At 43.0% G+C, this 23,909-nt stretch overlaps 2 protein-coding genes across 2 annotated transcripts in view; both read right to left on the reverse strand.

The window, feature by feature from the left end:
• TTC3 (tetratricopeptide repeat domain 3) overlaps window positions 1–5,111 on the reverse strand; it is a 456,491-nt gene extending 451,380 nt beyond the window's left edge. The window contains exon 1 of the mRNA XM_082245196.1: window positions 5,098–5,111. The gene's annotated coding sequence lies outside the window, so the exon portion shown is untranslated. The remainder of the gene's footprint in view (window positions 1–5,097) is intronic.
• Window positions 1,924–23,161, reverse strand: RIPPLY3 (ripply transcriptional repressor 3). The gene is made up of 4 exons (XM_082245198.1): window positions 23,027–23,161; window positions 11,084–11,150; window positions 6,412–6,482; window positions 1,924–2,385 (listed from the first exon to the last, which is right to left on the reverse strand). Exons 1-4 carry the CDS (start codon window positions 23,116–23,118, stop codon window positions 2,136–2,138), a joined length of 480 nt encoding a protein of 159 aa, XP_082101324.1. The 5' UTR covers window positions 23,119–23,161; the 3' UTR covers window positions 1,924–2,135.
• Window positions 23,162–23,909: the final 748 nt, after the last annotated feature.

Consider the following 23,909-nt stretch of genomic DNA (forward strand, 5'->3'; position numbering starts at 1 on the left):
TGAACTGTCTAAAAGGGGATATCCACTGACCTTGGAGGGATCACATCTTACTTTCTGCTGAGTCTCTGGGACAAGAAGTAAAAGGTAAATCTACCTAGTGGGACAAAAAAAAAAAAACACCGATGGGGTCTCAACCATTCCCTACTTCATCCAAATTGTGGGTTTACATACATTTTAAGGATGATTTAGGCCAGTGGTCTCCAAACTGCAGCCCAATGGCCAGATGTGGCCCTTTGCTTGTCTTTATCAGGTCCTTGGAGCACTATTCTATTCCCTTACACCAACAATGGGCACTATCCCTCCCACTGACCCCAACACTGGGGCACTATTCCTCCTACAGACACCAACAACGGGGCACTATTCCTCCTACAGACACCAGCAATGGGGCACTATTCCTCCTACAGACACCAACAACGGGGAAACTATTCCTCCTACAGACACCAGCAATGGGGCACTATTCCTCCTACAGACATCAACAACGGGGCACTATTCTTCCCACAGACACCAACAATGGGTCACTATTCCTCCTACAGACACCAACAATGGGCACTATCCCTCCCACTGACCCCAACAATGGGGCACTATTCCTCCTACAGACACCAACAATGGGGCACTATTCCTCCTACAAACATCAACAATGGGCCACTATTCCTTCCACTGACACCAACAATGGGACACTATTCTTCCCACAGACACCAACAATGGGTCACTATTCTTCCCACAGACACCAACAATGGGTCACTATTCTTCCCACAGACACCAACAATGGGTCACTATTTTTCCCACAGACACCAACAATGGGTCACTATTCTTCCCACAGACACCAACAATGGGTCACTATTCTTCCCACAGACACCAACAATGGGTCACTATTTTTCCCACAGACACCAACAATGGGTCACTATTCTTCCCACAGACACCAACAATGGGGCACTATTACTCCTACAGACACCAACAATGGGGCACTATTCCTCCTACAAACATCAACAATGGGCCACTATTCCTTCCACTGACACCAACAATGGTACACTATTCTCCCCACAGATACCAACAATGGGACACTATTCTTCCCACAGATACCAACAATGGGACACTATTCTTCCCACAGACACCAACAATGGGACACTATTCTTCCCACAGACACCAACAGTTTGTCACTATTCCTCCCACGGACACAGAAGGGGCACTATTCCTCCCACCGACACTGAAGGGGCACTATTCCTCCCACGGACACTGAAGGGGCACTATTCCTCCCACCGACACCAATGATGGGGCACTATTCCTCCCACCGACACCAAGAATGAGGCAACTTACTGCCACCAGGGCATTTTCTATTTGCACTGGCCACAGATCTGTCACCCTAAGGTCTGAAGGAGCGTAAACTGGCCCTTTGTTTAGAAAGTTTGGAGACCACTGTTTTAGGCCTTGGTGATCATAGAAAAAAAAATCAAAGCCCTTGCCAGATTTTTTTAACCTATATCTCAACATCTGACGTGGCTTTAACCCTCATGTTCACATTTGGGATGACCATCTACATCCTGGTCTGAGATGCCGGCCAACAGATGGTACATTCAGCAACCTTCTATGCTCACACATTGTACAGTCTTTAATGTCTTCCCTCCCGAGGCACTCTGCTTCTTTATGGATGACCAGACCTACGCTATGGCAAAAGAGCTATCACGAATGGCTACTTTATAGTTGAAACATACCATTCAAAAAACGTTTTATGTTTTTCTAAACATAGGCAGACTAAATATCAAATGACACCTGCTTTCTTCAAGAGTTTAGGTCCACTTTAAGAGCTCAAGTGTGGTTAAATATGTCTTTTGTATACTCATGTATTGTTTCTCCTTTGTATCACAATCTCATGTCTCTGTACAGTCATGTTGAAGAACTTATTTTCAGGTTGAAGAACTTACTTAAGTAGTTTCTTAACAATCACTTAAGTGTCCATTGCAGTAATAATCCTTCTTAAAACAGAAGGTATTCACATTCGGCTATGAATAAATGCCGGTATATCGTCTGGTAGGATGGAGTACTTCAATCAACGCACATCGAGAACCTTTAGATGTGCAAAGATACATCAGGGCTATACATCAGAATTAGGCTTTTTTTTGTCTGGCCAACTGGTTGGTCTATTTGGTGGCTGTTGCTGAGTAATTGGAAATGTCTTTTGTGACTTGGTCAATCTCCTTTCCTGGAAAACGCTCAGCGTTCTGGTAGTGGTTATAAAATTCCATGCTGTATTCATCGTCTTCCTCCTCTTCTTCAGAGTCAGTGTCGTCATTGTAGAAGTGGATGGTGGCCTGGACTGGGAAATTGGCCAGGACTTTCTTTCCCATGTGTTGCAGATACTCCTCTGTTTTCGATTTGGGCATATACAGCCTGTCAAAGTATAAAAAAAATTTAATTTAGAGCCCTGTATACAATCGCTATAATATAAAGCTCATATAAAAGGAACAAATTAATACAATTCTGTATTCATTTAGGGCTAGTTCAGATAGATACGGAGTTGCGTCCCCTGTAGACACTGTGCGTTTGGATCCGTGCACCCACTCTGGCATGCATGTCAAATTTTGACATGCAACTTGGTCTGCATTCACTTCTATGGACTGCCTGCATGCAGCCCCAAGGTGGATTCACACACAGCCAGGGCTTTTTTTCCAGCGGGAACGCAGTTCTGGCACCACCAGCACACAATGTATGTGATGGCAAGGGGCAGGGGAGGACTGGGCCATGGGGCAGGGAGGCAGTTGCCCCCTGGACTGCTCTGATACCCTGTAAAAAGGGTGCACCGCTTCTGTTACAAACATGCCTAAACGATTCCTGATAAAGAGAAGTAAAAAGCCCCTGCCGCTGACCTACTGAGAGCAGGTTGAAGACAAGACAGAGCGCAGGCTTCCCCTCCTCCCCCAGCTTGGATGGTGTAAACTGTGTCTGAGCAGAGGCCGGTATAATGACCCACAGGAGACTCTCCTCCCCTGGCCAGCCCCAACTAAGTTGTCCCAGCTCCCCCAAACTGCCCCCTGCTGGCCAGGTTGGGAACCGGGATTCAGCCAGTGAGTAGGGAGTAGCGGAAGCGGAGCTTCAGCTTGGAATGAGGGTCAGGAGGAGGACAGGAAGAGGGAGAGTGGGAGCGGGGCCGAGTCGCTGCACCATGGGCCTCTGGTTTGTATTTGCCCCCTGGGCTGAAAGTTGCCAGTCTGCCTCTGGCAAGGGGTACTAGAGTGTGCTGGAGAGTCTATTGATGCTGGCTGCTGGGGGGAATCTATGGTCACTGGGTGGATCTTTTTTGTGGAGGATCTAGTGTTGCTGGGGAGGTTTATTGTTGCTAGTGGAGGATCTAATATTACTGGATGGCGGGGTAAATTGTTTCTGGGAGGGATCTACTGTTGAAGGAGGGGTCTATTGTTGCTGGCTGCTGGAGGGTCTATTGATGTTGGCTGCTGGGAAATCTATTGTTGCTAGTGGAGGGTCTATTGTTGCTGGAGTGGGGGTAGTTGTTTGTGGCGGCTTTTTTGTTGCTGGGGGGTCTATTGTTGCTGGGGGGGTCTATTGTTGCTGGGGGGGTCTATTGTTGCTGGGTGGGTCTTTTGTTTCTAGGGGGGTCTAGTGTTGGCTGCAAGGGATCTTATTTATTGATTTTCTTGTTATTAGTGTCAAATTCTATACAATTTACTTCCATGTGAATTACTTGGTTCTGTTTTCCTTAAAAGCGGTTGTACTGGGAGGGGGGGACCAAGGGACAGTGCTCGAAAGGTGGGTAGGAGGCGGAGACAATGGGTAGTTCAGAAGGGGGCAGTAGCTGCACCTATTCCCCAAGAAAAAAAGCCCCGCACACAGCAGACAGTGGCTCAACAAGAAGGATGGGTCTTATTTGAATGAGCCCTAATACGTTATTAAACATTGTTTTAAACGCAAGGAGTGCAAGTGCCTGAATTTGACAAGGTATAAGCTTTTTTGTAGTCCATGTACAGCAGAGCTTAGACTAGAGAGTGAGAAGCAGCATGCTGAAAGGCGGTAATAGCAGAATGACAACTTTACTGGTTGAACTAGATAGACTTGTGTCTTTTTTCAACCAGACTACGTAATGAGAAGCTCATCACTCTGCTGCTTGGCCACTGTCACTGGCTGGAGGGGGTGGGAAGGGATGACATTTTGGGCTCAGAGGAAGTGGGTTGAAGTTGAAGGGTGCTGCCCTGAGGATATCTAGTGGTGGAAAACAGGTATTGCGGGGCACAGCTTTGGAATAAAGGTAAGTACTACAGCAAAAGTTGTTTCAAATTTTATTTACTATTATGCTATTCGGTTTTCACAGCATCCAATTTGCATGTCGGGCGAGTGTAACCGGATCTCAATGGGTCTGGTTCACACAGGTCTGGGGCGGCTGTGGAGTGGATTTCAAAAGGGTCCTGTGCATTTTTTGGGTCTGGTTCAGGTCCAAATTTTTTGCCTGAAATCAGTGAACAGGAACGCATGGGACCCCAGGCATAAAACCGCGGCCGCACATATGTGAACCCGGCCTTAATCAGGACTCCTGACCAACATACTGGCTTCAGGTCAGTTTATTGCTCATTTGGATGTATCAGTAAACTTACTTATATAAATTAATTCCTGATACGTCACAATCGGCAACATTACGTTTACCAATAAAAAAAAAGCGGTCAATGAGCTTGCCTAAAGTTTTGTTTTGGTTTTGTGTCCTCTGTTATATATAAAATACTGATAGTTAATTAAGAACATTGTTTTTAAGAAAAGGAAATATGAAGGCTGCAGTAGATGACCCCTACATCTGGAAATGCTACTTCTCTGGCTTTCATGTTGCTCTTGTGGCTTCATTGATTTAAGTCACTGACCTGAAGCCAGTATGTAGGTCAGGAGTCCTGATTAAGGCCGGGTTCACATATGTGCGGCCGCGGTTTCATGCCTGGGGTCCTGTGCGTTCTTGTTCACCGGTTCAGGTGCAATTCAGGTCCGAATTTTTTGCCTGAATTCACACCTGAACCAGACCCAAAAATGCACAGGACCCTTTTGCAATCCGCTCATTGAGAGCCTGTATGTGAAACTTCACTATTGTGTGACAAACATAAAAACAACTTTTTTTTTTTGCTTTTTCCTTTTAGTGTATGGACTAGTTCACCATTAATTTCATATATTTAAGTATGTATCATTAGGAGGGAGGTGTTTTGTAGCTTTATAATTATGTTTACGCATGAGCAAGTGGATGCATACAATTAAGAGCCGGTTCACATAGGGGCGAACCGACTTGCCGGGGCGACCTGTGAAGTCGCGGTGCACAGCGCGCACCGCGACCTCGGAGCGACATGCACGGACTTCATATCATTGAAGTCAATGCAGGTCGCTCCAGGTCGCCCCAAAGTAGTACAGGACCCTTTTTCTAATTCGGAGCGACTTGTGTCACTCCTATTAGAACGGGTCCTGTGCTAATCTATGGCAGACGACCCACGGCGACTTGTCAGGCGACCAGGTCGCCTGACAAGTCGCCCCAGTGTGAGCCGGCTCACTTTATTTACACATCATATTGTGAAATTTAGGTTTGTCACACAATTGTGAAGCTTCACATACAGCGATTGTTTCCCTGAGGGGGAGGTGCATTGTAACACACTATTTTAATTTCACATTTTTAGCAAAAATATTTTTTTGGCAGCGCTACATCTTATATATGTATAGTTAATCACAATGAACCACTTTAAAGGGGGATGTGTTTGATGTTAGCAGCAGCTTATGTATTTAATTGTCAGTTTATTTATCTATTGCGCGGAATCCTGCATCATATCCAAATTAGGGAGGGAGTCTAAGAAATTGGGACTTTAAAGCTGGGTTCACACTGCCGCATGGAGCGGCCCACAGCAGGGGTCCGGTGCGTACCTGTTCACGGTTTCAGGTCCAATTTCAGTCCGAATTTTTGGCTGAAATGGACCAGAAGACGCACAGGACTCCTGTGCAATTCGCACCACAGCCGCTCCGGAGATATGTGAACCAGCTCCATAGAGAGTCGGTCACAATCTCCTGACATGCGAATTGGATACGGGGAAACCCACATCCATATTGCAATAGTGTGAACCCAGCCTTAAGGCTCCATTCACACCTGTGTTTTTCAGCTCCAAAAACGCTAAAAAAAAACGTTCCAAAACGCCCAACAAGTAAAACCCCATTCATTTAAATGGCCCCTGTTCACATCTAAGCGTTTTGCAAAACGCCTGTAGCTGAAAAAAGTACATGAGCTTCTTTTTGGGCTGATTACCAGCGTTTTTGATAGATGTCAATGCCTGCCTCCAAAAACGCCTGAAAAAAAAACACCTGAAAATTGCGGTAAAAATCGCGCGAAAACGCTACGCTCAAGTGTGAATGCAGCCTTAGAGAACACTAAATAGGAGAGCTGGAACCTACCGTACTGGGTGTTGAAAGCCATGGGCCCCTTTACTTTCAGTATGCCGATTATCATTGTTTGCTGTGGATTCCTGTAGAAAAAAAAAAAAGTTAATCCATAAATGTTTTAGGGAGTGTAACTTTCATCAACCAGATTCTAAAACAGTAATACAGCCGAGCCGAGCCTAAGCCACTCAGATTTCGACCATGTACTTTTTTTTTTCAAATATATAGCTGCACACCGAATACCTACCTCTCTGGTAGGTGGCAAACTCAACGGGGGTTGATTTACTAAAACTGGAGAGTGCAAACTCTGGTGCAGCTCTGCATTAGAAACCAATCAGCTTCCAGGTTTTTTGTCAAATTTTATTTGAACAAGCTGAAGTTAGAGGCTGACTGGCTACCATGCACAGCTGCACCAGATTTTAGTGGTGCACCGAAATTAAAATTCCGGTGCCAAAAGAAAAACCAAAAATTCCGGATGCACTTGGCCCTGAAACCGAAATGGACAGTTTTTTTACATTTTTTTCAAAAATCTTTTAATAGCATGGCTGGCGTTTTTGCATTAAGGTCAATAGAACTGGATTTTGCTTTGGAGTCAATAGAGGGCGTTTTTGCATTGAAGTCAATGGGACACGATTTCGCATTGAAGTCAATGGGATGCGATTTTGAATTGAAATTAATAGGGGGCATTATTGCATTAAAGTCAATGGGACATGATTTTGCATTGAAGTCAATAACACTGGACATGCCATTATAGGCACCATTTTTTTTTTCTATCGGCAAAATGCTGATAACCCTATTTTCAGCCAATATTTTTCGGCGCCCGATATATTGGTGCATCCCTACTAGATTTTGCACTCTCCAGCTTTAGTAAATCAACCTCCGCAGTCTTCAGCAGTCCACACTTCCAGGAGTATCGAATGCCTGTCCCCCCCCCCCATTGAATAGTGGCTGGTGGGAAGACCCACTGAGTGCAGTCATTCCCAGTAATGATGAAGGCAATGTGGAGTTTAGTTATTCCCAGGTGACGGTTGAACTCTTTGTTCTAGTAAGCCTATGCAGGAAAATACAGTAATACCCCTAATATAAAGGGGCTTTAGTGTAATTCTAGCCCTAGCTGTGTGCTTTCAGCATCTTGGTACAATAGCTGAGAGCAGGTTGTCTCACTTAAATGACTCTAGGCTCTATAAGGAAATCCTATTGTCTGTTAATCAACTGGACATCCTTTTCCTAATGCCTGCAGGAGGCTCACACATCAAACATGGCTTGTACTTTACTTCTCTATTCACAAATACAATGGAGCCTTCATTATCCCCACTGACACACACTCACTTTTCAAATCCGTACAATGTAGACATCAATACACCTCAGCTTCAGCAGGGATTCAACCACAGTAGCCATAGGCGTTTGACAGCAGCTGGTTATGCAAACTTTTTCCGTCCACAAAACCATCTTTCAGCTCACAAAAGAGACATGTACACCTTTAGTGCATCTAAATAAATGCATTTGTAGACAGCTTGTGCCAGAATTACCTAGGGGAACTTCATTCAACCAACCGTCTTCTCCCCCTGGATAAGGGTTTCTCAACTAGGGTTCCCTAGAACCCTACTGTTCCTCCAGGGGTTGCTAGAGGTTCCTTCAGCACTGAGCAATTTCGGCACTGACATCAATTACCTTTTTAGCTATCTGTAAGGGGTAATTCTTCCCAGTGTTCCAATGACCTTAAGTGTAAAGCCTAGTACACATGAGCAGAATGTCTGGCGGCATCCGCCGGTTCAAAAGAAACTGGCCGACATTCGCCAGCTTGTTTCACTGGCGTCTTCCAAGGGGGCGTGACCGATCAGCAGTCTCAGCCAACGGCCGAGAGCTCTGACCGGAGTGTTCTGGTGGGGGGGCCCCCCCCCATCAGAACACATCAAACAGCAGGGAAGATCACTGTACTAACATCACATAGTTAGTACAGCTGCTCCGACCTGAGCGGTCAGTTTTTTTTCGTTCAGCCCGCAGGGTTGAACAAAAAAAAAAAACTAGTAATGTGTAGAAGTGATTTTAAAGGAAAATAATGAATTAAAAAAGGAAAACATGTCATACTTACTTGATCTGTGTAATGGTTTTGCACAGAGTACCCCCGATACTTCTCTTCTCAGGGTCCCCCGCCCGCACTCTCCCCTTTGCCTAGTCCCCCATAGCAAGCTGCTTGCTGTGGGGGCACTAGTGCCTGCTCGCTCCCGAGCCGGGTCTCTGCATCCATAAGACACAGAGAGCATGGCTTAGCCCTGTCCTGTGCTCCTGCCTCACTGGCCGCGATTGACCACAGCAGGAGCTAATGGGTCCTGCTGCTGCATCTCAGCCAATCAGGAGAGAGAGACTCGGGAGAGCCTTTGGTCTCATGCACATTGCTGGATCAGGATATGGCTTAGGTAAGTATTAGGGGGGCTGAGGGGGGAGCTGCAAACCAAAGTTTTTTTTCCTTTTATGTATAGAATGTATGAAGGTAAAAAAAACTTTCAGCCTTTACAACTACTTTAAGGAATACTCATCACACTAACTATCACACTAACGTATCATGAGTTGTAGATATAGTAATTTTTAGCAGGGGTTCCCTGAGACCAGAAAGTTATTTCAAAGGTTCCTCTGTGTTGCAAAGGTTGTATGTTGACACGTGTTCATAGATAACCCAATCATGGTCCGATCCAACCAAAATTGTCAGAGTCTGTTAATGGGTGGCTAGTGTCCATTTGTCCCTTCAAGGAACACCCTACCCCAGGGATAGGCAACCTTGGCAATCCAGCTGTGGTGAAGCTATAAATCCCACCAAGCCTTTGCCTTTGGGACTCATGAATGTGGCTGTCAGTTTCTTGCAAAGCCCTGTCGGTCTTGAAGTTCCAAAACAGCTAGAGTGCTGGTGTTGCCTATCCTTGGACTTCCCAAAACAAATATACCCAGTTTGGGATAGATACTGATGGGTGAATACAACCACCAGAGTCAGCCTCTTGCTTCTTATGTCTTCCGTACTTCTACAGTAAGACCTCCCTGCCTTAATTCCAAGTTCCATTCCTGTCTACCTGGGTGTTTCAAAAAGGAGGACAGTTTAATAGCATCTCTAATAATAATCAGGTTGTACAGACTTTTAATACTTCATTTTTTTTCCTTTTGGATAAACTAGGGGATGTTTAAACTATTTTTTTCTGTCTGTGTCCTATGGGTGGTATTTCCATTCACTTTTAGCCCAGGAGACATAACAGGGATGTCCTCTTAGACAAGGAAGTAATATATATGGTTTGTCACAGATGTCCAAAAGCCTCCATCCCTTTGTATATATGTGTAAAAGCAAGAAAAATTAATGGGACTTTGATTGAGGTCAGTTGGACATAAAAATTTTCTTTATTCAATAACATGAATGATATGATATAAAACAACACTGTAGCATGAATAAATACAGGGATAAGGCACACAGTAAATACAGCAATACATAATAAATCCAAAATAAATACAATTTTTTCTAGGACCAAAAATGGATCACTCAAGAATACAATGGCTAAAATATGACATAAATGCTCTGTTATTTGAATATATCACAGTTAGATGAAACGCGTCGAGCCTACAATTACTCATATGTTTCATCTAACTGTGATATATTCAAATAACAGAGCATTTATGTCATATTTTAGCCATTGTATTCTTGAGTGAACCATTTTTGGTCCTAGAAAAAATTGTATTTATTTTGGATTTATTATGTATTGCTGTATTTACTGTGTGCCTTATCCCTGTATCTATTCATGCTACAGTGTTGTTTTATATCATATCATTCGTGTTATTGAATAAAGAATATTTTTATGTCCAACTGACCTCAATCAAAATCCCATTAATTTTTCTTGCTTTTACACAGGGATGTCCTCTTAGACAGTTGACTTTAAAACAAGTGTCCCCATTAGAAAAATTCTCCTCACCTCATATACTGGTGACAAACAAAAATACTGGATTTCTATTGCCTCCAGTCCCAGTAACAATGGTCACCGGAACAAATGGAGAGGATGAATCTTCAGCTAGGACACACACAGCAAAAAAGCCTGTCAAGGGTTCTAGCCATTTAAAAGTAGATTTTGGCTTAAGATACTTTATTCAGTGCTGTATCTTGGCTTAGGCCAACAAGGCCCCGGCCTAGGGCAGCACTTTGCAGGGGGGCAGCAAAAAACTGCACCACGCACGAGTAAAAAACAGCCTCCTCCCGCCTCCCCCACTAAAAAGAGTTCCTGACGGCTTGCACTACACACTTCACACTTTTAGTATAGTGCCGGTCTTATAGGGTGAATTGGGCTGGAGGGCAGGGTCCAGGAGGCAAATCAGTCTGGCACCCCCATAAAGCGGTCACACTGCTACCTCCTGGTATGATATGGTATGATATGATGGTATGACGATGGGCACTGCTGAGGCTGAACTTATGGGAACTGATGAGGCTACACTGATGGGCACTGATAGACTGTGGCTGTGGTTTAAAGATGACAGGGAAGGGTCACAAACAGGAAGAGGTGTGGCCTTTACAGGAAGGGGTGGGTCATATTTAAATTAGGGGATGCACAAGTTTAGTCAGGCCTAGGGCAGCACAAAACCTAAATACACCACTGACTTTATTACATGATCACGCACAAGCTTGTGGCACAAGTTATGGAATAATACACTTCAGACTTACCGGACTTTGTTGAACTTGTAATTCTCTATCTCTGTTAGAAGACACCCAGGGCCTCCAGAGGGCAGAGCTACAAGAAATATGAACATGGGACAATGAGAAATTACAAATATAAAGCAAGAGCACAAAATAAATATACAGTATATAGAAATAAGTCAAGGTGAAGTATTAGAGTCACAGAGATTATAGTAAACCTAGTATAAAAAAAGGACATTGAAAACATGCATTTTATTGATGTGCTATATATTGATGGATAGAATAATTGATTAATAATTTCTTATAGATAATATATTATTGATAATTGTCAATGATTGAATGTTATAGAATAACAGGTGACTCTCACATTAAATTACCCATATGGTTTGAGATTAAAGCTGTGCTCTAGGAAGGCATAGGAAACACCATTAACTTTCTTATGTATTCATTAAAAAAAAACAAAAAACATGTATTTTTATAACTTTAGAATCTGCATTAAAAACGTAAATCTCTCAGAGGCTGGAAAATCAAGTCACTGACCTAGTGGTGCCTAGATCACAAGGTTGGCAAGAAAAATAAAAAAATCCTCTAGCATGTAAACTGGTTAGGATATATAATATATGAAGGGGTGGTACAGTGCTTGAACTGGCCATATACTGTTTGAATTTCACCAGGCCCCTGATGCAAAATTTGCTCAGTGGGTGGCCCTGTTGGCTGCCTTGTTCCCGAAACTTCCTTAAATGAAAAATTGAAGGTCAACGGTCAGCTGAACAGCGCCTGCATCCAATTAGATGCAGCCGCTGTTTGGGTATTTTCGACATCTGGCAGCACCAACTTTCACAATACAATAGCAGGAGATTCATCAGTCCTCGATGTGTAGCGTGGATGGAGGAACCTTTTTTCCGTTCATCCTGTAGATGTATGGCCAACTTTGGTGGTTAGCACAAAGAATATAGCTTGCAGCACTGGGGTCCTTGGTTAAAATTTTGGCCAAGACACTACATTCATTGAGCTTGTATTTTCTCCCTGTGTTTATCTAGGTTTTCTCCGGGTACTCCAGTTACCTCCCACACTCCAAAGACAGGCTTGTAGGTTAATTGGCTCCTGTCTAAATTGACTCTAGCATGTGGGTAAAATTTGTCTATGAACACGTGTTATCACATTCTGCATGCTTAAGCAATTAGAGAGGGTTGTGTAGAAAATAATTGGTGCGCTAAGCGTAATAAATATATACCACTAATCACAATAGTGCAAATATGATTAAAACATATATGGAGAAAAAATGTCCAAAAGATAAAAGTCCATCCGTGTGTAATAACGTGCAAAGATAAACCACTAAACTTCTGTGAGTGGATGATAATGTAAAAAATCATATTTACATTATCTCGGTGGAAGTCTCGTCAGAGGAAACGCGTCAGAAAGGAGGCGTTTCGCGCCGTCACTCGCGTCATCCCGCCCATCCGTGCTGCAGCCGGACGCGGGACTGCTCAAGGCTCAATTCTACTACATGCCCGTACTCTTGTGGATACATGTAAGTGTAACTGCCTGAATTTTATGCAATAAACTGGGGTTAATGCACTATTGTTGGTCCATTTGAATTTTTTGCATATGCTAAATGCGGAGCTGTAATAAATAATAAAGTGCCTTCTTGCCTTTCAAAGCAAAAGGAAGCTGTTCACTATATAAAAGCCTTTAATCCAATTTATTTAAACTCATCTCCTGGTGTCGCACAAACCCTAATGCGTTTTATTTGTATCAGAGCTTAATCATGGGGCACATTGAGATGAGTAAGCTATGATACAAGTGAAATGTCTTAAACCTAGTACACACGACCGATCGTCCGTCTTTTGTCCAGAGTGGTGTTTTGTTGGTTGGAATGTGCCTAGACTGCACACAAATTTTCTCGCCCAACAAAAATCTACTTCAGAAGTGATGTCATGTGTTGGTTTGCTTTCTTTGTGTTCTTTCTTCTCTGAGCATGCCCAGACTTGCTCATTAGATTTTTCCCTGTCAAAATCTGTACTGACTGCACGAAAATCGGCCGTGTTCTGACGGCGGACAAAAATTTTATAGCCTGCACACCAGATTTTTTTCGGACGAAAAGTCGGAGTCGGTTGTCGGAAGCATCATGCTAACAAGCCGAAAATCGGCAGATCGGTGGTTGGGACGAAAATTCCCTGCCGATTTTCGACGCGTGTGTACGGGGCATTAGACTTGTGCTGTCCAGGAGGAACTGTCTTATTTTGGAGAGCTTAAATAAGTTGAATTAAAGGCTTTTATAGGGTGAGCGGCTTCCTTTTCCTTTGGAAGGCAAAAAGGTGGAATGGTGCCCAGAGAGCTGGCCCACAGAGTTGGATACAACTGAAAGGATATATACATACTGTATATATGATAGATAGATAGATAGATAGATAGATAGATAGATAGATAGATAGATAGATAGATAGATAGATAGATAGATAGATAGATAGATAGATAGATAGATAGATAGATAGATAGATAGATAGATAGATAGATAGATAGATAGATAGATAGATAGATAGATAGATAGATAGATAGATAGATAGATAGATAGATAGAGTATGGAGTTATTTGCCTTGTGTTTAGTTTTGAGCTTTATTTTATCTTATTTTCTCTTTTATTTCCTTCTCCATCTCTGTCTTTGTCCATATTTGTCTTCATTGACTTTCTATATCCCCTCTTGCTCTCTCTATAGACATAGTACATACAGCACACACGCAAACACACTTCTGTGCTCGTGTGATTCTATACATCTCCATTGAATAACTAGCAAAAACCTTTCAGCCTCATTAATTACTCATACTTTTTATTCTTCAGCCACCGGTCACATTGTTACATACCTAAGGAGTTTGTTCTTACTTTACACAGCTCTTAACCGAAGTTTCTCATTGAAAAGCCCCAACTGTCCGTACAACAACTCCCTATAAAGTAAATACATCTAGAAGGCTGTATTATGAAGCCGTGTAAGAAGTGGAATATTAACCAGCTTTTATCTAACAGGTTTCAGGTCCAGTTCTTTACAATCCCGACATCAAAGACCTGGCATGAAACACCTTCAGGGTGCAACAATGACAGCTATAATCCCATAATTAACAGGTAGGGGGGAGAGAAGGCAAGGACGGGTCTATTATATTTCAGGCAAAGTGTCAAGCTAAATTCTCTTAAAGGGACACAATGCATAAAATAAAAAGTTGGCTTATATAAAAATTGATGTGAATGCCATTGTTGGGTAGTAATATAAAAGTTCTTGATTTGAATGACTTTACATCGTACAACTGTATCCTGGTGCTGGGTCTACCAGATGCTATCAATACTGTCCACCATGGTTAATGACCCAATGGGAGTGAATGATAAACCATTATGATGTATGCCAATGAACCATCAATGTATACGATGGACCATCTCACTCTAATTAAACATATTGACGTTCCAAACATTTCTATAAATGATTATATGTAAAAGTGGATTGCTTTTGGAGGGAGATGTTTATTCTATTAAATGGGCCCATTTTCTTCCTTCTCTTTGTCATCTGAATATACTTTTTTCATAATTTAGGGCCAACTTGCCCCCTCACTTTCCTCAAAAACACTATACCATCACTAAGACCTTCAATCAGACCCTTAGACCAAACACTATAGCCTATGCTGGTCCAAGCGGCAGTTCATCCTTGGGTAGAGCCAACTGGGCTATAAGCTACTGCACATACTCTCTGTAGGATACACAAAAATAGAGAAATTTCCTCTTTGTAAATTTGCAAGGAAATTAGCTCTACATTATAGTAAAAAGGTATTGCACGCACTGTATCTTATGGCCAACCAACTCTTGAGAGGAGAAACACCGCTAAGTCCTGTTTAGACCACGATGTGTAGAACAGCACGGTGGAGATTTACTACAACTGGTGCACACAGAATCAGGTGCATCTGTGCATAGTAACCAGTCGTCTTCTAGGTTTTTATTGTCCAAGCTTAATTGAACAAGCTAAAGTTATAAATGGATTGGTTACTATGCACAATTGGACCAGATTCTGTGTGCACCAGTTTAGTAAATTTTTCACTGTGTGTTTCTGATCAGAAGCCTTTTAGGGAGAATTTTGTACTTCTGGGGATGGTGAGGAATAGAGCGCCCATTGGGCCTAAGTTACTAAAAAGTCATTTATCCTTCGAAGCAGGGCTTTTTTTCAGCGGGAACGCGGGGGAACGCAGTTCCGGCACCTCCAATGGGTGCTGGAGGGTCTAGTGATGCTGGCTGCAGGGAGATCTATTGTTGCTGGAGGGGATCTATTTTTGCATGGCAATCTTTTGTTGCTGGTGGAGGATCTTTTGATACTCAGGATTACTTGTTGCTAGAATGGATCTACTGTTTAGGGAGGGGTCTAATGTTGCTGGCTGCTAGAGGGTCTATTGATGTTGGCTTCTGGGGGTCTATTGCTGCTGGGGGGGTCTATTGCTGCTTGCTGTGGGGGATCTATTTTATTGCTTTTCTTGTTCTCATAACCTAATTCCATACATTCCTATACAAAATTATACTTGGCTCTATATTCTCCAAAAGAGGCTGTACTGGAAGCTGGGTAGGGGGTGGAACCAAGGGTTAGTGCTCGGAGGTGGGTAAGGGGCAGAGACACAAAGTCATTTAGAAGAGGGAGTTCCTGCACCTATTCTTGGAGAAAAAAAGCCCTGCTTCGAAGTATATGTAAACCCAAAAACTTTTCTTGTTGGCTTCCTTTTGTTCTTTTGAATGGTATAATGAAAGTGTTTTGTTGTGTCTGTTAAGTGCAAAAAAATGCGCTGACCCTTATGACCAGTCAACTAAGTCCAGCATAGACCGTGGTGTGTAGAACAGCACAAGTTTCTAATCTCAGGTCTTTTTGGGGGTATATAGTACTTCAGGGGATGGCGAGGGATGGGGTGAGCGTTGGGCCTAAGTTACTAAAAAGTTTGGTTATCCTTCTAAGTATTAGTAAACCCTAACATTGAAATTATTATATTTGCTTCCATTTGGTCTTCTGAATGGTATATTGAAAGCATTTTGTTACATCTGTTTGTTTAAAGCACCCGTTGATCCTGCCATGCGTCTCATGAGGTGGTCTCTTCCCGTAGTGTATTCTTACCAGTTACATTGTTCCCACCTATCTATGGTATGGAGAAGAAAAGATAGGGAGGTGTTCTGTAGTCCTGCCTTAGGTTGACAATGTTGCCCTCGATAGACACAGTATTTTGAGTGAGTGTTGTAAACCTAGGATAGCAAATGTGTTACAGGCAGGATTAACAAGTGAAAATAAAGAAATGCCTGCATAAAATAAACTAATACATCCATCATCTAAGGCAGTGGTCACCAAACTGTGGCCCGGGGGGCCAGAGATGGCCCTTTGCTGGCTTTTATTAGGCCCTTTGGGCAATATTCCCTCCACTGACACCAATGATGGTACACTATTCCTTGCACTGACACCTATCATGGGGCACTATTCTTCCCACTCATACCAATGATGGGTCACTATTCCCCCCACTGACACCGATGGGACACTATTCCTTGCACTGACACCAACGATGGGGCACTATTCCTTTCACTGACACCAATGATGGGGCACTATTCTTCCCACTCATACCAATGATGGATCACCATTCCTTTCACTGACACCAATGATGAAGAACTATTCCTTCCCCTGATACCATCAATGGGACATTATTTTTCTAGCAATGTCAATGATGGGGCATTGTTTGCTCCCATTGATGCCAGGGCATTTTCTACTTGCCCTGGTCACAGTCCAGCCCTCTCAAAGTATGAAGGACAGCAAACTGGCTCTTTGTTTAGAATGTACAGAGACCCCTGATCTAAGGACTGGTTGGCTAGAATATATTACATTATTAATCTTGAGTCAAAATACTCTTTAAGCCCTCCTTGAGCCTAAAATTACAGCAAACACAGAACAATAGATCGTGCAACAAAGTTTTAATAATGTCATCTCATTTTTTTGTGTAGATGTAGCAAATTGACATGGGTTTCTGTGCAATCTATTCTTTCTCATCAAACCCATTTTTTTTTTTTTTGATAGCTGCAGTAATTCTAAATACCCATCCAACACTGTCTTAGAAAAGTCTTCTGCACCCGTAGCTGAGATACTTCAAATCCTTGCATGTGTAAAGCTGGGCACCGATATGAGATGGCAATTGCAAAATGAGGTTGCATTGGCCAAAGATCTAATATGGCTGAAACAGACGCCATCTGATTCCCTTCGTAGGGTGGGAAATATCTTTAAGACAACCATGTCCCATGGCTATTGTTCCTGGCAAGATAAGCGGTGTTGGGGGTTGGTGAATACGTCGCCCATCTTCATATGCATATATGCCAGAGGCGTAACTAGAACTTTCAGGGCCCCGGTGCAAGAAACCCTGAAGGGCCTCCCGGACCCCTGGCCGGTGCCCTTCCCTTCAAGCCTGGGGCTCTTCCCCTGGGGTGACCAGGGGAGCACACAGGGGCCCAGAGACAGCAGAACACAAGTGAACTGGATAGGAGGAGTGGCGGGGGCAGCATACAGAGGAACCAATCTCCTCCATTTTCCTCCTGCAGCTACAGGAGGAGAAAGGAGGACAGTGATTTCTCTACATGCTGCCCCCCCCCCTGCCGCCCCTCCTATGCAGGTGTACAGGGGAGCTGCACAGGCCCCCTGTAGCATGGGGCCCGGTTGCAATTGCAACCCCTGTAGTTACGCCCCTGATATATGCAAAAGCAAGTAGTCCAGCATTCATGTTTAATGTGATAAGCCTGGCTGGGGTTGTATCACACCAGCCATTCCTGCCACTTTATTATGGCTGGGAGCAACTGTGGGGATTACTAGAGCAACAACAAATAACAAGCCATGTACTGCTCTTCACTATCACTGTGCATGCTTGCCTTTGATGTTTAAATGATTTACTGTAATTATCACTTTGCCTGTCAGATAGGCATGTGCTTTAACTACAATGTGCAGAGACTGCCAAATACTGGAACACAGGCAGCCTAGGGCGAGATAGCGGTCAGAACAGAGAACATTTGAAAGTCTATGAACATGCTGAACCCTCCACAGATATCTCCAGGTAAACTGACTAGTCTGGAGGGGCCTAGGTGATCACACTGGTTTTATTTTAAAGCTTTATTCAAGATATGGCTTATTTTACATAGCTAAAGCTTGGACCAAATGAAAGTGTGTATGTGTCATATCTATGAGATCATCGTGGAAGCTGGAAATCACCGACTTCTGCAGTGATAACTAAAGCCCCGTACACACGCACCGATTGTTGGCCGTAAATTTTCGGCCAACGTCCGATCGGCCGATTGTCGGCTTGTTAGTATGATGCTTCCAACAACCGACTGCGACTTTTCGGCCGAAACAAAATCTGGTGTGCATGCTATAAAATTTTTGTTGGCCATCAACACAACGGCCGATTTTCGATCAGTCAGTACAGATTTCGGGCAGACAAAAATCAGATGAGCTAAACTGGGCATGCTCAGAGAAGAAAAAACACACGAAAAGTAAACCAGCACATGACATCACTTCTGCAGTTGGTTGTTGTTGGCCAAGAAAATTTGTGTGCAGTCTAGAGCACATTTCAACCAACAAACAACTCAGGACAAAAGACGGCCGATCGGTCGGCCGATAATCGTTGCGTGTGTACGAGGCTTTAGTGTGTATGTGCCATACCTATGAGATCATTGTGGAAGCTGGAAATCACCGACTTCTGCAGTGATAACTAACTTTTGGGTCCCGTGCAGAGCGGTTGCCTTGCTGTATTGTATTCACAGGAGGTCACTTGCTCTAACAGTAGAGATACAGGGAACACTTTGCTTTTTCTCAGTTAATGCAAATCATTCACTGATTGAACGAGGTTGAGAGGCAATGTGTGGCCACCATAGGACTCATTTGGGTTAGATTTGGTCAAACGGAGTCAATCAGCAAGGACAGTTTAGATCGTTTTGCACCAATCGGCAGCACTGAAATACTTTGCTCATGATCATATATTTCAATTGAACAGGTTATGTTGGAAACAGAGATGCGTGCGCAGGGGGCTCCTAAAAAAAATGTTAAAAAAAGAAATATTGTAAAAAAATATAAAATTTAAATTGTAAAAAAAAAAAAAAATACAAAAAAAAATAATAATAATAAAAAAAAAAATACTGACACAGGTCCACTGCCCTACTGACACCAACCTCTGCCCTACTTTTTTTTACATGTATTCATAAGAGTGTGTATATATATATATATATATATATATATATATATATATATATATATATAAAAATTATTTTTATTTATTTATTTATTTTTAATGTATTTATTTAACATACACACGCACGCATGTTTGAACTTTGAGGTGCACACCCTAATGCAATAGGCTGTGCACACCTATGAGATTAAGTCCCCATTCACAATAGCGCGACTTGTCAGGCGACTTGGTCGCCTGACAAGTCGCGGTGGGTCGCCTGCCACTGATTAGCACAGGACCCGTTCTAATGCACGGACTTCATATCATTGAAGTCAATGCAAGTCGCCTCCAGGTCGCCCCAAAGTAGTACAGGACCCTTTTTCTAAGTCGGAGCGACTTGTGTCGCTCCGACTTAGAAAAAGGGTCCTGTACTACTTTGGGGCGACCTGGTGGCGACTTGCATTGACTTCAATGATATGAAGTCCGTTGATGTCGCGCCGAGGTCGCGGTGCACATTGTGCACCGCGACTTCACAGGTCGCCCCGGCAAGTCGTGTCGCCCTGTGTGAATGGGCTCTGATAACTTATGACTGTAAAGCCGGCCATAGATGGATAAAAATTCAGCCGGGCAAATTTTGATTCATCTATGAGCAGGCTGGTTGTACAGAAGTTGATCTCTTGATTGACCTCTGCACAACCAGCCTGTTGGTTTTTCTTTTGCTCGATCAGTGCTGCTGGCTATATCCAATAACACTGAATGTATTCTGATGATGGGGAACTCTTTCTGCTATCAGAATACAATAGCACCACAGGAGGGATTCCACCCATCAACACCAAGTGTGTTGATGGGGGAATCAAATCTTTTTTTCTTTTTGTTCAGCTCACTGGATGAATGAAAAAAAAAAGAAAAAAAAAAGCATCATCTATGGCCTACCAAAGTTATCTTGACTACTGATTGAAATCCTCTCCCCGTATGTAGCATATCGATCGAATGGGTTGTCAACTATAGATTGATTCTGCCTACTAGATATTGGAGTGCAAGCTTTCAGGATCAAGGTCCTCCTAACCCTATTGTAATGAATTGTATTGTAACTGTACTGTCTCCCTTACTAATGTAAAGTGCTGTGCAAACTACTGGTGCTATATAAATCCTGCATAATATTAATAATTGGGAGAAGATGATCGGAAAATAAATCAATCTTTTTTTGAAGCATGTATGGCTGTCACTGATCGGTCAGAAGGGAATTTGGTACTGCCATTTAAATGTCTGCAGATTTTATAATTTTGATCAAATTGCACATTGATCGGATTAAAAAAAAAAAAGAAAAAAAAAAAGGAAACCATGTATGGTCACCAATAGGGTCAGTTCAGACCTTTGCTCTGAAGACCTAGGATTTGCGTTTCCCGGCTACTTCTTATATTTATTGTTTTCAGTGCTGTGTGTGTCCATAGAGGCAACTGTCTTTATTCCATCCAGATGTTAATACTCAGTGGGGTTGATTTATTAAAACTGTAGCGTGCAAAAACTGGTGCAGCCGTGCATGGTAGCCAATCAGCATCTAACTTTAGCTTGTTCAGTTCAGTATTGATGAAAAAAACCTGGAAGCTGATTGGTTTCTATGCAGAGCTGAATCATATTTTGCACTCTCCAGTTTTAGTAAATCAACCCCAGTGAAACCTTGCTGAGATCATTCAGCATCTAAGATGGGTTAGCATTCTCCCATTGTGTGCTGCGCTCTACTCTACACACAGGCATAGATTGTATTAGGCTCAATTCACATCTATACCTTTTTGGTGCTTTTTGCAAAAACGCACTACTGTTTATTTAACCGCTTCTGGACCACCAGCCGCAGTTTTACTGCAGCAGGCAGCCCCTCCTGCGTGAACCGACGTAGCCCTACGTCGGTCGCGAGCCTGCAGCTAGGGGGCGAGGGTGCCAGCAGCGGTGCGCTCCCGCCCCTACTCGTCAGCGGGGACTCCGATGCACGGGGCAGGCGGCTCTGATTGTCGCCTGTCACCCGCGATCGCTTCCCGCTGAGAGAGAAGGATGGTCAGCTATTGTAAAACACTCTCTCTGAAATGATCACAGAGTACCTGTGCTCCTTCTATATAGGATCACAGGTCTCTGTGATCATTTCAAAAGCCCAACCCCCATACAGTCCCCCTAGGCTCACATTTAACCCCTTGATCACCCACAGTGTTAACCCCTTCCCTGCCAGTAACAGTGCATATTTATAGCACTGATTACTGTAGTAACGTCACTGGTACTCCCAAAAGTGTCAAAAATGCAGTTAGGGGTCCGATCTGTCCACCGCAATGTCACAGTCCCGCAAAAAAAAAAAAAAAAAGAAATCGCAGACCGCCGCCATTACTAGTAAAAAACAAAAAAAAAAACAAAAATGACATAAATTGTTCACTTAGTTAGTAGACGTGATAACTTCTGTACAAACCAATCAAAATACGCTTATTGCAATTTTTCTTTTTTTTTTTTTTACCAAAAATATGTAGCAGAATACAAATTGGCCTAAGGGTCCTTTCACACGGCCGCTCCGTGTGTCCGCAAATCATCCAATGCGTTTGCGGATGATTTGCGGACATAATGTAAGTGAATGGCACTGCGGATGTCAGCGGAATACCATCCGCTGACACCCGATTTTCCTCCTGTCAGTTCTGTTCCGTTTTTACGAACGGAACAGAACCCCATTTTTCCTTCCGTGTAAAAAACGGAAAGGAAGGAAAATCGGATGTCAGCGGTGTCATCCGCTGACATCCGCAGTGCCATATACTTACATTATGTCCGCATATCATCCGCAAACGGATGGGATGATATGCGGGCACACGGAGCGGATGACAGAAATGTCATCCGCTCCGTGGAAAAAAAAAAGTCCCGCAGCGGACCTTTCACACGGAGCGGCCGTGTGAAAGGAGCCTAAGATGTTTAAAAAAATTTGATTTTTAAATTATTATTTTTTTAAATGTTATATAACAGAAAGTGACAATTATTGGTTTTTTTTCAGAATTTACACACTTTCTTTGTTTATAGTGCAAAAAATAAAAATTGTACAAGTGATCAAATACCACCAAAAGAAAGCTCTATTTGTGGGGGAAAAAAGGCCATCAATTTTATTTGGGTACAGTGCTGCACAACCGCGCAATTGTCCGTTAAAGTAATGCAGTGCCGAATCGCAAAAAATGGCCTGGTCATTAAGGGGGCAAATCCTTCCGGTCCAGAACTGGTTAACATGGTATCCTATGGGACACGTTCACATCTATGCTTTTTTTAGCTCCTGCGTTTTTGGAAAGGTTCAATTACTTTTTTAAACTCAAAATGGTGCTTATATTTATTTATTCATTTACTATACTTTTATAGCGCCGACAATTCACGCAGCGCTTTACATATATATTGTACATTCACATCAGCCCCTGCCCTCAAGGAGCTCACAATCTACGGTATATTGCTTCTTTGGTTTAATAGACTTCAATGCAGAAGCTGCAAAAAAGAATGTTGTGCGTTTTTGCAGTGATTTTGCCGCAATTGGCGTTTTTAATCTGCTCAACAACCAACTGGCCCAAGAAAAAAAAAGAAAAGCGTAAAAAATGCAAAGCGCAAATCACGACAAAACTGTGGTCTGCAAAACACAGAGCAAAAAGCACTGCAGAAACCACCAAAAGCAAACTGCATAGGTGTGAACCGAGCCTAAGAGCACTAATATTTAGATCCAGGTGAATTTCTGGGTCACTGAGAAAATCAATCCATTGCATTAGCTGCTTACCTTTGTGCTTGGCCAAGGTGCACTGTGCCGGGGCTGCTGTTGGAGCACATGTGAGCCAGGGTGGCCTTCAGTATATAGTGTGTAGAATCCATAGTGAGAGCGGTGTGTCTGGTATCTCAGCTTGCTGTGCTCTGTCTGCTCCATGGAGCTCTCTGCTCCTTTATCTCACCGACTCCCAGCTCTCACCTAAGGTAAACAAGTACTCAGGTAAAGGAGGAGGGGCCCCTCCTGCAGGGCTGTGTAGAAAGTGCACACTTACAACAGACCCCTAGAAGGAGGAGAGGCAGCTGTCATTAGCTGATACATCACACTTTGTCACTAAATCAACACAGCTCTGCATCGGTGACCGCACTGTAAAGCACCGCGCTATATACACTAAAAAAATGGTATGAAAGACCCCGGCATCACTTCACTAAGGCCAGGTTCACATCTATTCACGTCTGATTTTCTCCATTTTTCTGTCCTTTTTTCGAAGTGCGTTGTAGATGTGTTTTCATGCAGTTTTATTTGGAATCGCAGCACCTGAAAGTGTACAGAAAATTAGGCATGCCTCATTTTTACCAACGCTGTGCAATGCAGCGCACATATCGGAACGTCCTCATAAGATTCAATGTATTTTAATGGAACATGCAATGATTCATTCTGTTATTATAGAGGGTATGCAATATATATATATATATATATATATATATATATATATAATCTCACAAAAGTGAGTACACCCCTCACATTTTTGTAAATATTTTAATTTATCTTTTCATGTGACAACACTAAGTGTCAGTTCACACTATGGCGATCCGACTTTGGGGGCGACCTGTGAAGTCGCGTGCACCGTGACTTCGGCGTGACTTGCACGGACTTCACATAATGGAAGTCAATGCAA

Source organism: Pelophylax lessonae (genome assembly GCF_965119305.1).
Source record: "Pelophylax lessonae genome assembly, chromosome: 2".
Lineage (NCBI taxonomy): Eukaryota > Metazoa > Chordata > Amphibia > Anura > Ranidae > Pelophylax > Pelophylax lessonae.

Excerpts from the sequence above, each read along its gene's own strand:
- RIPPLY3 (XM_082245198.1), bottom strand. The coding sequence starts at position 23,118 with ATGGATTCTACACACTATATACTGAAGGCCACCCTGGCTCACATGTGC. Across the intron at positions 11,151-23,026 it reads CACCTTGGCCAAGCACAAAG|CTCTGCCCTCTGGAGGCCCT; the intron begins GTAAGCAGCTAA and ends TATTTCTTGTAG. Across the intron at positions 6,483-11,083 it reads TACAAGTTCAACAAAGTCCG|GAATCCACAGCAAACAATGA; the intron begins GTAAGTCTGAAG and ends TTTTTTCTACAG.